Source organism: Scyliorhinus torazame, chromosome 2 (assembly GCF_047496885.1).
Source record: "Scyliorhinus torazame isolate Kashiwa2021f chromosome 2, sScyTor2.1, whole genome shotgun sequence".
In the NCBI taxonomy this organism is placed as follows: domain Eukaryota; kingdom Metazoa; phylum Chordata; class Chondrichthyes; order Carcharhiniformes; family Scyliorhinidae; genus Scyliorhinus; species Scyliorhinus torazame.
The window spans coordinates 1,913,368-1,928,164 of NC_092708.1; the positions used below are offsets into that span (position 1 = coordinate 1,913,368).

The following is a 14,797-nucleotide window of genomic DNA, read 5'->3' on the forward strand; positions in this document are numbered from 1 at the left end:
CACCCCCCCAATTTACCCCCCCCATTCACCCCCCCCCCATTCACCCACCCTCCCCCATTCACCCACCCCCCCATTTCACCCCCCCCCCATTTCACCCCCCCCCCATTCACCACCCCCCCCCCATTCACACCACCACACCCCATTCACCCCCCCCCCCCATTCACCTCACCCCCCCCCCCCCCCACCCCCCCCCCATCATTCACTTTCCCCCCCCCACCCTCCCAACCCCAGCCGGGACTCTCTGCCTCTGTTGCATTCTGACTGACCCAGGTTGTCCTTGCTCCTTCCACAGGTGGAGAATGAGTATGGCAGCTATTTTACCTGTGATTATATCTACCTGAGACACCTGCGTGAGGTGATGGCGTATATTCCTGGGTGAGGACGTGTTGCTCTTCACGACAGATGGGAACCAAGTGCAGGAGCTGAACTGTGGCACATTGCAGGGCCTCTACGCAACGATCGACTTCGGAACCAGTAAGCTTCAACCTTTTCACACTCCACTGGGACACAGTCCCACACACACTGACTCTCACTGGGGTACGGGTTCCCACACACACTGACTCTCACTGGGATACAGTTCCACACACACTGACTCTCACTGGGGTACAGTTCCACACACACTGACTCTCACTGGGATACAGTTCCACACACACTGACTCTCACTGGGATACAGTTCCACACACACTGACTCTCACTGGGATACAGTTCCACACACACTGACTCTCACTGGGGTACAGTTCCACACACACTGACTCTCACTGGGATACAGTTCCACACACACTCTGACTCTCACTGGGGTACAGTTCCACACACACTGACTCTCACTGGGACACAGTCCCACACACACGGACTCTCACTGGGATACAGTTCCACACACACTGACTCTCACTGGGGTACGGGTTCCCCACACACTGAATCTCACTGGGGTACAGTTCCACACACACTGACTCTCACTGGATACAGTTCCACACACACTGACTCTCACTGGGATACAGTTCCACACACACTGACTCTCCACTGGGATACAGTTCCCACACACACTGACTCTCACTGGGGTACAGTTCCACACACACTGACTCTCACTGGGACACAGTCCCCACACACACGGACTCTCACTGGGACACAGTCCCAACACACACGGACTCTCACTGGGATACAGTTCCACACACACTGACTCTCACTGGGATACAGTTCCAACACACACTGACTCTCACTGGGATACAGTTCCACACACACTGACTCTCACTGGGATACAGTTCCACACACACTGACTCTCACTGGGATACAGTTCCACACACACTGACTCTCACTGGGGTACAGTTCCACACACACTGACTCTCACTGGGATACAGTTCCACACACACTGACTCTCACTGGGGTACGGGTTCCACACACACTGACTCTCACCTGGGATACAGTTCCACACACACTGACTCTCACTGGGGTACAGTTCCACACACACTGACTCTCACTGGGATACAGTTCCACACACACTGACTCTCACTGGATACAGTTCCACACACACTGACTCTCACTGGGATACAGTTCCACACACACTGACTCTCACTGGGATACAGTTCCACACACACTGACTCTCACTGGGGTACAGTTCCACACACACTGACTCTCACTGGGATACAGTTCCACACACACTGACTCTCACTGGGGTACAGTTCCACACACACTACTCTCACTGGGACACAGTCCCACACACACGGACTCTCACTGGGATACAGTTCCACACACACTGACTCTCACTGGGGTACGGGTTCCACACACTGAATCTCACTGGGGTACAGTTCCACACACACTGACTCTCACTGGGATACAGTTCCACACACACTGACTCTCACTGGGATACAGTTCCACACACACTGACTCTCACTGGGATACAGTTCCACACACACTGACTCTCACTGGGGTACAGTTCCACACAACACTGACTCTCACTGGGACACAGTCCCACACACACGGACTCTCACTGGGATACAGTTCCACACACACTGACTCTCACTGGGATACAGTTCCACACACACTGACTCTCACTGGGATACAGTTCCACACACACTGACTCTCACTGGGATACAGTTCCACACACACTGACTCTCACTGGGATACAGTTCCACACACACTGACTCTCACTGGGGTACAGTTCCACACACACTGACTCTCACTGGGACACAGTCCACACACACACGGACTCTCACTGGGATACAGTTCCACACACACTGACTCTCACTGGGATACAGTTCCACACACACGGACTCTCACTGGGACACAGTCCCACACACACGGACTCTCACTGGGATACAGTTCCACACACACCTGACTCTCACTGGGGATACAGTTCCACACACACTGACTCTCACTGGGGTACAGTTCCACACACACTGACTCTCACTGGGACACAGTCCCACACACACTCGGACTCTCACTGGGATACAGTTCAACACACACTGACTCTCACTGGGATACAGTTCCACACACACGGACTCTCACTGGGACACAGTCCCACACACACGGACTCTCACTGGGATACAGTCCCACACACACCTGACTCTCACTGGGATACAGTTCCACACACTGACTCTCACTGGGATACAGTCCCCACACACACGGACTCTCACTGGGATACAGTCCCACACACACTGACTCTCACTGGGATACAGTCCCACACACACTAACTCTCACTGGGATACAGTCCCACACACACGGAACTCTCACTGGGATACAGTTCCACACACACTGACTCTCACTGGGATACAGTTCCACACACACGGACTCTCACTGGGATACAGTTCCACACACACGGACTCTCACTGGGATACAGTTCCACACACACGGACTCTCACTGGGGTACAGTTCCACACACACTGACTCTAACTGGGATACAGTTCCACACACACTGACTCTCATCTGGGACACAGTTCCACACACACTGACTCTCACTGGGATACAGTTCCACACACACTGACTCACACTGGGACACAGTTCCACACACACTGACTCTCACTGGGACAACAGTTCCACACACACTGACTCACACTGGGATACAGTCCCACACACACTGACTCTCACTGGGATACAGTTCCACACACACTGACTCTCACTGGGATACAGTTCCACACACACTGACTCTCACTGGGACACAGTCCCACAGACACTGACTCTCACTGGACACAGTCCCACACACACTGACTCTCACTGGGACACAGTCCCACAGACACTGACTCTCACTGGGGACACAGTCCCACAGACACTGACTCTCACTGGGACACAGTCCCACACACACTGACTCTCACTGGGATACAGTTCCACACACACTGACTCTCACTGGGATACAGCTCCACACACACACTGACTCTCACTGGGATACAGTTCCACACACACTGACTCTCACTGGGATACAGTTCCACACACACTGACTCTCACTGGGATACAGTTCCACACACACTGACTCTCACTGGGATACAGTTCCACACACACTGACTCTCACTGGGATACAGTTCCACACACACTGACTCTCACTGGGATACAGTTCCCACACACACTGACTCTCACTGGGACACAGTCCCACACACACACTGACTCTCACTGGGATACAGTTCCACACACACTGACTTTCACTGGGATACAGTTCCACACACTGACTCTCACTGGGATACAGTTCCACACACACTGACTCCCACTGGGATACAGTTCCACACACTGACTCTCACTGGGATACAGTTCCACACACTGACTCTCACTGGGATACAGTTCCACACACACTGACTCCCACTGGGATACAGTTCCACACACTGACTCTCACTGGGATACAGTTCCACACACACTGACTCTCACTGGGATACAGTTCCACACACACTGACTCTCACTGGGATCCAGTTCCACAAACACTGACTCTCACTGGGACACAGTCCCACACACTGACTCCCACTGGGATACAGTTCCACACACACTGACTTTCACTGGGATACAGTTCCACACACTGACTCTCACTGGGATACAGTTCCACACACACTGACTCCCACTGGGATACAGTTCCACACACTGACTCTCACTGGGATACAGTTCCACACACTGACTCTCACTGGGATACAGTTCCACACACACTGACTCCCACTGGGATACAGTTCCACACACACTGACTCTCACTGGGATACAGTTCCACATACACTGACTCTCACTGGGATACAGTTCCACACACACTGACTCTCACTGGGATACAGTTCCACATACACTGACTCTCACTGGGATACAATTCCACACACACAGACTCTCACTGGGATACAGTTCCACACACACTGACTCTCACTGGGATACAGTTCCACACACACTGACTCTCACTGGGATACAGTTCCACACACACTGACTCTCACTGGGATACAGTTCCACACACACTGACTCTCACTGGGATACAGTTCGACACACACTGACTCTCACTGGGATACAGTTCCACACACACTGACTCTCACTGGGGTACAGTTCCAGACTCACTGACTCTCACTGGGATACAGTTCCACACACACTGACTCTCACTGGGACACAGTCCCACACACACTGACTCTCACTGGGATACAGTTCCACACACACTGACTCTCACTGGGATACAGTTCCACACACACTGACTCTCACTGGGATACAGTTCCACACACACTGACTCTCACTGGGATACAGTTCCACACACACTGACTCTCACTGGGACACAGTCCCACACACACTGACTCTCACTGGGATACAGTTCCACACACACTGACTCTCACTGGGACACAGTCCCACACACACTGACTCTCACTGGGATACAGTTCCACACACACTGACTCTCACTGGGACACAGTTCCACACACACTGACTCTCACTGGGATACAGTCCCACACACACTGACTCTCACTGGGATACAGTTCCACACACACTGACTCTCACTGGGATACAGTTCCACACACACTGACTCTCACTGGGATACAGTTCCACACACACTGACTCTCACTGGGATACTGTTCCACACACACTGACTCTCACTGGGATACAGTTCCACACACACTGACTCTCACTGGGATACAGTTCCACACACACTGACTCTCACTGGGATACTGTTCCACACACACTGACTCTCACTGGGATACAGTTCCACACACACTGACTCTCACTGGGATACAGTTCCACACACACAGACTCTCACTGGGATACAGTTCCACACACTGACTCTCACTGGGATACAGTTCCACACACACTGACTCTCACTGGGATACAGTTCCACACACACTGACTCTCACTGGGATACAGTTCCACACACACTGACTCTCACTGGGACACAGTCCCACACACACTGACTCTCACTGGGACACAGTCCCACACACACTGACTCTCACTGGGATACAGTTCCACACACACTGACTCTCACTGGGATACAGTTCCACACACACTGACTCTCACTGGGTTACAGTTCCACACACACTGACTCTCACTGGGATCCAGTTCCACAAACACTGACTCTCACTGGGACACAGTCCCACACACTGACTCCCACTGGGATACAGTTCCACACACACTGACTTTCACTGGGATACAGTTCCACACACTGACTCTCACTGGGATACAGTTCCACACACACTGACTCCCACTGGGATACAGTTCCACACACTGACTCTCACTGGGATACAGTTCCACACACTGACTCTCACTGGGATACAGTTCCACACACACTGACTCCCACTGGGATACAGTTCCACACACTGACTCTCACTGGGATACAGTTCCACACACACTGACTCTCACTGGGATACAGTTCCACACACACTGACTCTCACTGGGATACAGTTCCACACACTGACTCTCACTGGGATACAGTTCCACACACACTGACTCCCACTGGGATACAGTTCCACACACACTGACTCTCACTGGGACACAGTTCCACACACACTGACTCTCACTGGGATACAGTTCCACACACACTGACTCTCACTGGGATACAGTTCCACACACACTGACTCTCACTGGGATCCAGTTCCACAAACACTGACTCTCACTGGGACACAGTCCCACACACTGACTCCCACTGGGATACAGTTCCACACACACTGACTTTCACTGGGATACAGTTCCACACACTGACTCTCACTGGGATACAGTTCCACACACACTGACTCCCACTGGGATACAGTTCCACACACTGACTCTCACTGGGATACAGTTCCACACACTGACTCTCACTGGGATACAGTTCCACACACACTGACTCCCACTGGGATACAGTTCCACACACACTGACTCTCACTGGGATACAGTTCCACATACACTGACTCTCACTGGGATACAGTTCCACACACACTGACTCTCACTGGGGTACAGTTCCACATACACTGACTCTCACTGGGATACAATTCCACACACACAGACTCTCACTGGGATACAGTTCCACACACACTGACTCTCACTGGGATACAGTTCCACACACACTGACTCTCACTGGGATACAGTTCCACACACACTGACTCCCACTGGGATACAGTTCCACACACACTGACTCTCACTGGGGTACAGTTCCACACACACTGACTCTCACTGGGGTACAGTTCCACACACACTGACTCCCACTGGGATACAGTCCCACACACACTGACTCTCACTGGGATACAGTTCCACACACACTGACTCCCACTGGGACACAGTCCCACACACACTGACTCTCACTGGGGTACGGGTCCCACACACACTGACTCTCACTGGGGTACAGTTCCACACACACTGACTCCCACTGGGATACAGTTCCACACACACTGACTCCCACTGGGACACAGTCCCACACACACTGACTCTCACTGGGATACAGTTCCACACACACTGACTCTCACTGGGATACAGTTCCACACACACTGACTCTCACTGGGATACAGTTCCACACACACTGACTCTCACTGGAGTACAGTTCCACACACACTGACTCTCACTGGGAACAGTTCCACACACACTGACTCCCATTGGGATACAGTTTCACACACACTGACCCTCACTGGGAACAGTTCCACACACAATGACTCTCACTGGGATACAGTACCACACACACTGACTCTCACTGGGATACAGTTCCACACACACTGACTCTCACTGGGATACAGTTCCACACACACTGACTCTCACTGGGATACAGTTCCACACACACTGACTTTTACTGGGATACAGTTCCACACACACTGACTCTCACTGGGAAACAGTTCCACACACACTGACTCTCACTGGAGTACAGTTCCACACACACTGACTCTCACTGGGGTACAGTTCCACACACATTGACTCTCACTGGGAACAGTTCCACACACACTGACTCTCACTGGGGTACAGTTCCACACACACTGACTCCCACTGGGATACAGTTCCACACACACTGACTCCCACTGGGATACAGTTTCACACACACTGACCCTCACTGGGAACAGTTCCACACACAATGACTCTCACTGGGGTACAGTTCCACACACACTGACTCCCACTGGGATACAGTACCACACACACTGACTCTCACTGGGATACAGTTCCACACACACTGACTCTCACTGGGGTACAGTTCCACACACACTGACTCTCACTGGGACACAGTTCCACACACACTGACTCTCACTGGGGTACAGTTCCGCACACACTGACTCCCACTGGGACACAGTCCCACACACACTGACTCTCACTGGGGTACAGTTCCACACACACTGACTCTCACTGGGATACAGTTCCACACACACTGACTCTCACTGGGATACAGTTCCACACACACTGACTCTCACGGGGGTACGGGTCCCACACACACTGACTCTCACTGAGACACAGTCCCACACACACTGACTCTCACTGGGATACAGTTCCACACACACTGACTCTCACTGAGACACAGTCCCACACACACCGACTCTCACTGGGATACAGTTCCACACATACTGACTCTCACTGTGATACAGTTCCACACACACTGACTGTCACTGGGGTACAGTTCCACACACACTGACTCTCACTGGGGTACAGTTCCACACACACTGACTCTCACTGGGACACAGTCCCACACACACTGACTCTCACTGGGATACAGTCCCACACACACTGACTCTCACTGGGATACAGTTCCACACACACTGACTCTCACTGAGACACAGTCCCACACACACTGACTCTCACTGGGGTACAGTTCCACACACACTGACTCTCAATGGGATACAGTTCCACACACACTGACTCTCACTGGGATACAGTTCCACACACACTGACTCTCACTGGGGTACAGTTCCACACACACTGACTCCCACTGGGATACAGTTCCACACACACTGACTCTCACTGGGATACAGTTCCACACACACTGACTCTCACTGGGGTACAGTTCCACACACACTGACTCTCACTGGAGTACAGTTCCACACACACTGACTCTCACTGGGGTACAGTTCCACACACACTGGCTCTCACTGAGCTACAGTTCCGCACACACTGACTCCCACTGGGGGACAGTTCCACACACTCTCACTGGGGTACAGTTCCACACACACTGACTCTCACTGGGATACAGTTCCACACACACTGACTCTCACTGGGGTACAGTTCCACACACACTGACTCCCACTGGGATACAGTTCCACACACACTGACTCTCACTGGGATACAGTTCCACACACACTGACTCTCACTGGGGTACAGTTCCACACACACTGACTCTCACTGGAGTACAGTTCCACACACACTGACTCTCACTGGGGTACAGTTCCACACACACTGGCTCTCACTGAGCTACAGTTCCGGACACACTGACTCCCACTGGGGGACAGTTCCACACACTCTCACTGGGGTACAGTTCCACACACACTGACTCACACTGGAGTACAGTTCCACACACACTGACTCTCACTGGGGGACAGTTCCTCACACAGTAACTCTCACTGGGATACTGTCCCACACACACTGACTCTCACTGGGGTACAGTTCCACACACACTGACTCTCACTGGGGTACAGTTCCACACACACTGACTCTCACTGGGGTACAGTTCCATTCACACTGACTCTCACTGGGGTACAGTTCCACACACACTGACTCTCACTGGGGGACAGTTCCTCACACAGTAACTCTCACTGGGATACAGTCCCACACACACTGACTCTCACTGGGGTACAGTTCCACACACACTGACTCTCACTGGGATACAGTTCCACACACACTGACTCTCACTGGGATACAGTTCCACACACACTGACTCTCACTGGGATACAGTTCCACACACACTGACTCTCACTGGGATACAGTCCCACACACACTGACTCTCACTGGGATACAGTTCCACACACACTGACTCTCACTGGGATACAGTTCCACACACACTGACTCTCACTGGGATACAGTTCCACACACACTGACTCTCACTGGGGTACAGTTCCACACAGACTGACCACACACACTGACTCTCACTGAGATACAGTTCCACACACACTGACTCTCACTGGGATACAGTTCCACACACACTGACTCTCACTGGGATACAGTTCCACACACACTGACTCTCACTGGGATACAGTTCGACACACACTGACTCTCACTGGGATACAGTTCCACACACACTGACTCTCACTGGGATACAGTTTCACACACACTGACTCTCACTGGGATACAGTTCCACACAAACTGACTCTCACTGGGGTACAGTTCCACACACACTGACTCTCACTGGGGTACAGTTCCACACACACTGACTCTCACTGGGGTACAGTTCCACACACACTGACTCTCACTGGGGGACAGTTCCTCACACTGTAACTCTCACTGGGATACAGTCCCACACACACTGACTCTCACTGGGGTACAGTTCCACACACACTGACTCTCACTGGGATACAGTTTCACAAACACTGACTCTCACTGGGATACAGTTCCACACACACTGACTCTCACTGGGATACAGTTCCACACACACTGACTCTCACTGGGATACAGTTCCACACACACTGACTCTCACTGGGATACAGTTCCACACACACTGACTCTCACTGGGGTACAGTTCCACACAGACTGACCACACACACTGACTCTCACTGAGATACAGTTCCCCACACACTGACTCTCACTGGGATACAGTTCCACACACACTGACTCTCACTGGGATACAGTTCCACACACACTGACTCTCACTGGGATACAGTTCCACACACACTGACTCTCACTGGGATACAGTTCCACACACACTGACTCTCACTGGGATACAGTTCCACACACACTGACTCTCACTGGGATACAGTTTCACACACACTGACTCTCACTGGGATACAGTTCCACACACACTGACTCTCACTGGGATACAGTTCCACACACACTGACTCTCACTGGGATACAGTTCCACACACACTGACTCTCACTGGAGTACAGTTCCACACACACTGACTCTCACTGGGAACAGTTCCACACACACTGACTCCCATTGGGATACAGTTTCACACACACTGACCCTCACTGGGAACAGTTCCACACACAATGACTCTCACTGGGATACAGTACCACACACACTGACTCTCACTGGGATACAGTTCCACACACACTGACTCTCACTGGGATACAGTTCCACACACACTGACTCTCACTGGGATACAGTTCCACACACACTGACTTTTACTGGGATACAGTTCCACACACACTGACTCTCACTGGGAAACAGTTCCACACACACTGACTCTCACTGGAGTACAGTTCCACACACACTGACTCTCACTGGGGTACAGTTCCACACACATTGACTCTCACTGGGAACAGTTCCACACACACTGACTCTCACTGGGGTACAGTTCCACACACACTGACTCCCACTGGGATACAGTTCCACACACACTGACTCCCACTGGGATACAGTTTCACACACACTGACCCTCACTGGGAACAGTTCCACACACAATGACTCTCACTGGGGTACAGTTCCACACACACTGACTCCCACTGGGATACAGTACCACACACACTGACTCTCACTGGGATACAGTTCCACACACACTGACTCTCACTGGGGTACAGTTCCACACACACTGACTCTCACTGGGACACAGTTCCACACACACTGACTCTCACTGGGGTACAGTTCCGCACACACTGACTCCCACTGGGACACAGTCCCACACACACTGACTCTCACTGGGGTACAGTTCCACACACACTGACTCTCACTGGGATACAGTTCCACACACACTGACTCTCACTGGGATACAGTTCCACACACACTGACTCTCACGGGGGTACGGGTCCCACACACACTGACTCTCACTGAGACACAGTCCCACACACACTGACTCTCACTGGGATACAGTTCCACACACACTGACTCTCACTGAGACACAGTCCCACACACACCGACTCTCACTGGGATACAGTTCCACACATACTGACTCTCACTGTGATACAGTTCCACACACACTGACTGTCACTGGGGTACAGTTCCACACACACTGACTCTCACTGGGGTACAGTTCCACACACACTGACTCTCACTGGGACACAGTCCCACACACACTGACTCTCACTGGGATACAGTCCCACACACACTGACTCTCACTGGGATACAGTTCCACACACACTGACTCTCACTGAGACACAGTCCCACACACACTGACTCTCACTGGGGTACAGTTCCACACACACTGACTCTCAATGGGATACAGTTCCACACACACTGACTCTCACTGGGATACAGTTCCACACACACTGACTCTCACTGGGGTACAGTTCCACACACACTGACTCCCACTGGGATACAGTTCCACACACACTGACTCTCACTGGGATACAGTTCCACACACACTGACTCTCACTGGGGTACAGTTCCACACACACTGACTCTCACTGGAGTACAGTTCCACACACACTGACTCTCACTGGGGTACAGTTCCACACACACTGGCTCTCACTGAGCTACAGTTCCGCACACACTGACTCCCACTGGGGGACAGTTCCACACACTCTCACTGGGGTACAGTTCCACACACACTGACTCTCACTGGGATACAGTTCCACACACACTGACTCTCACTGGGGTACAGTTCCACACACACTGACTCCCACTGGGATACAGTTCCACACACACTGACTCTCACTGGGATACAGTTCCACACACACTGACTCTCACTGGGGTACAGTTCCACACACACTGACTCTCACTGGAGTACAGTTCCACACACACTGACTCTCACTGGGGTACAGTTCCACACACACTGGCTCTCACTGAGCTACAGTTCCGGACACACTGACTCCCACTGGGGGACAGTTCCACACACTCTCACTGGGGTACAGTTCCACACACACTGACTCACACTGGAGTACAGTTCCACACACACTGACTCTCACTGGGGGACAGTTCCTCACACAGTAACTCTCACTGGGATACTGTCCCACACACACTGACTCTCACTGGGGTACAGTTCCACACACACTGACTCTCACTGGGGTACAGTTCCACACACACTGACTCTCACTGGGGTACAGTTCCATTCACACTGACTCTCACTGGGGTACAGTTCCACACACACTGACTCTCACTGGGGGACAGTTCCTCACACAGTAACTCTCACTGGGATACAGTCCCACACACACTGACTCTCACTGGGGTACAGTTCCACACACACTGACTCTCACTGGGATACAGTTCCACACACACTGACTCTCACTGGGATACAGTTCCACACACACTGACTCTCACTGGGATACAGTTCCACACACACTGACTCTCACTGGGATACAGTCCCACACACACTGACTCTCACTGGGATACAGTTCCACACACACTGACTCTCACTGGGATACAGTTCCACACACACTGACTCTCACTGGGATACAGTTCCACACACACTGACTCTCACTGGGGTACAGTTCCACACAGACTGACCACACACACTGACTCTCACTGAGATACAGTTCCACACACACTGACTCTCACTGGGATACAGTTCCACACACACTGACTCTCACTGGGATACAGTTCCACACACACTGACTCTCACTGGGATACAGTTCGACACACACTGACTCTCACTGGGATACAGTTCCACACACACTGACTCTCACTGGGATACAGTTTCACACACACTGACTCTCACTGGGATACAGTTCCACACAAACTGACTCTCACTGGGGTACAGTTCCACACACACTGACTCTCACTGGGGTACAGTTCCACACACACTGACTCTCACTGGGGTACAGTTCCACACACACTGACTCTCACTGGGGGACAGTTCCTCACACTGTAACTCTCACTGGGATACAGTCCCACACACACTGACTCTCACTGGGGTACAGTTCCACACACACTGACTCTCACTGGGATACAGTTTCACAAACACTGACTCTCACTGGGATACAGTTCCACACACACTGACTCTCACTGGGATACAGTTCCACACACACTGACTCTCACTGGGATACAGTTCCACACACACTGACTCTCACTGGGATACAGTTCCACACACACTGACTCTCACTGGGGTACAGTTCCACACAGACTGACCACACACACTGACTCTCACTGAGATACAGTTCCACACACACTGACTCTCACTGGGATACAGTTCCACACACACTGACTCTCACTGGGATACAGTTCCACACACACTGACTCTCACTGGGATACAGTTCCACACACACTGACTCTCACTGGGATACAGTTCCACACACACTGACTCTCACTGGGATACAGTTCCACACACACTGACTCTCACTGGGATACAGTTTCACACACACTGACTCTCACTGGGATACAGTTCCACACACACTGACTCTCACTGGGATACAGTTCCACACACACTGACTCTCACTGGGATACTGTCCCACACACACTGACTCTCACTGGGATACAGTTCCACACACACTGAGTCTCACTGGGATACAGTTCCACACACACTGACTCTCACTGGGATACAGCTCCACACACACTGACTCTCACTGGGATACAGTTCCATGCACACTGTCTGGGGTTCTGTCTAGATCTGGAGATTGCAATACTTTTTGTTTAGAAAGGATGTTCAAGGCTGTGGAGCAAAGTTGAGTGAATGGAGTTAAGGGCCAGATCAGCCATGAACTCTATTAATGGAGTTGAATGTTTGGGGGGCAGAATGTCCTTTTGCAGTTCCAGGTACCTGACTGAATGGGATCAGCTGGGCTGGGATTGCAGTTTGAACATCCCCAGTCCGTGCCAGTGTCGACTCTCCATAGAGTTCCTGTCCTGGGTGACCTTCCTTCCATTAACTCCACCCTCACCTTCTCTTCAATGTTGCAACGATCTCTGAGTTAATCCTGAAACTGAGTCCAGACTTCCGAAAATCTCAACTCTGACTGAAAAATAAATTGCTCTTCCTGCTATCTCTTGAATCTATTCTTGTGTCAATCTTCATTATTCTACATCAGGTGGCGTTAGTGGCAGGCATTCCCTGCACGTGACCGGTTTAGCTCAGTGGGCTAAACAGCTGGCTTCTAATGCAGAACAAGGCCAGCAGTGTGGGTTGAATTCCCGTACTGGCCTCCCCGAACAGGCGCTGGAATGTGTCGACTAGGGGCTTTTCACAGTAACTTCATTGAAGCCTACTTGTGACAATAAGCGATTATTATTATTATTAGCGATGGCCACCCCCTCCCAGAGAACGTTAACGACGGGCATTCACTGCCAGTTACCGCTAGCCACGCGGTTCCCCTGGGTGACCGTTAGCGACGGGGTTCCCCAGGGTGACCGTTAGCGACGGGGTTCCCCAGGGAGACCGTTAGCGACGGGGTTCCCCAGGGCGACCGTTAGCGACGG

General features: G+C 51.9%; 1 protein-coding gene across 1 annotated transcript in view; it reads left to right on the forward strand.

Annotated features, from left to right (window-relative positions):
• LOC140385668 (beta-galactosidase-like) overlaps positions 1-14,797 on the forward strand; it is a 200,142-nt gene that overhangs the window by 5,007 nt on the left and 180,338 nt on the right. Inside the window, 2 exon segments of the mRNA XM_072468064.1 lie at positions 271-358; positions 360-474. Coding sequence (XP_072324165.1) covers positions 271-358; positions 360-474 — 203 coding nt within the window.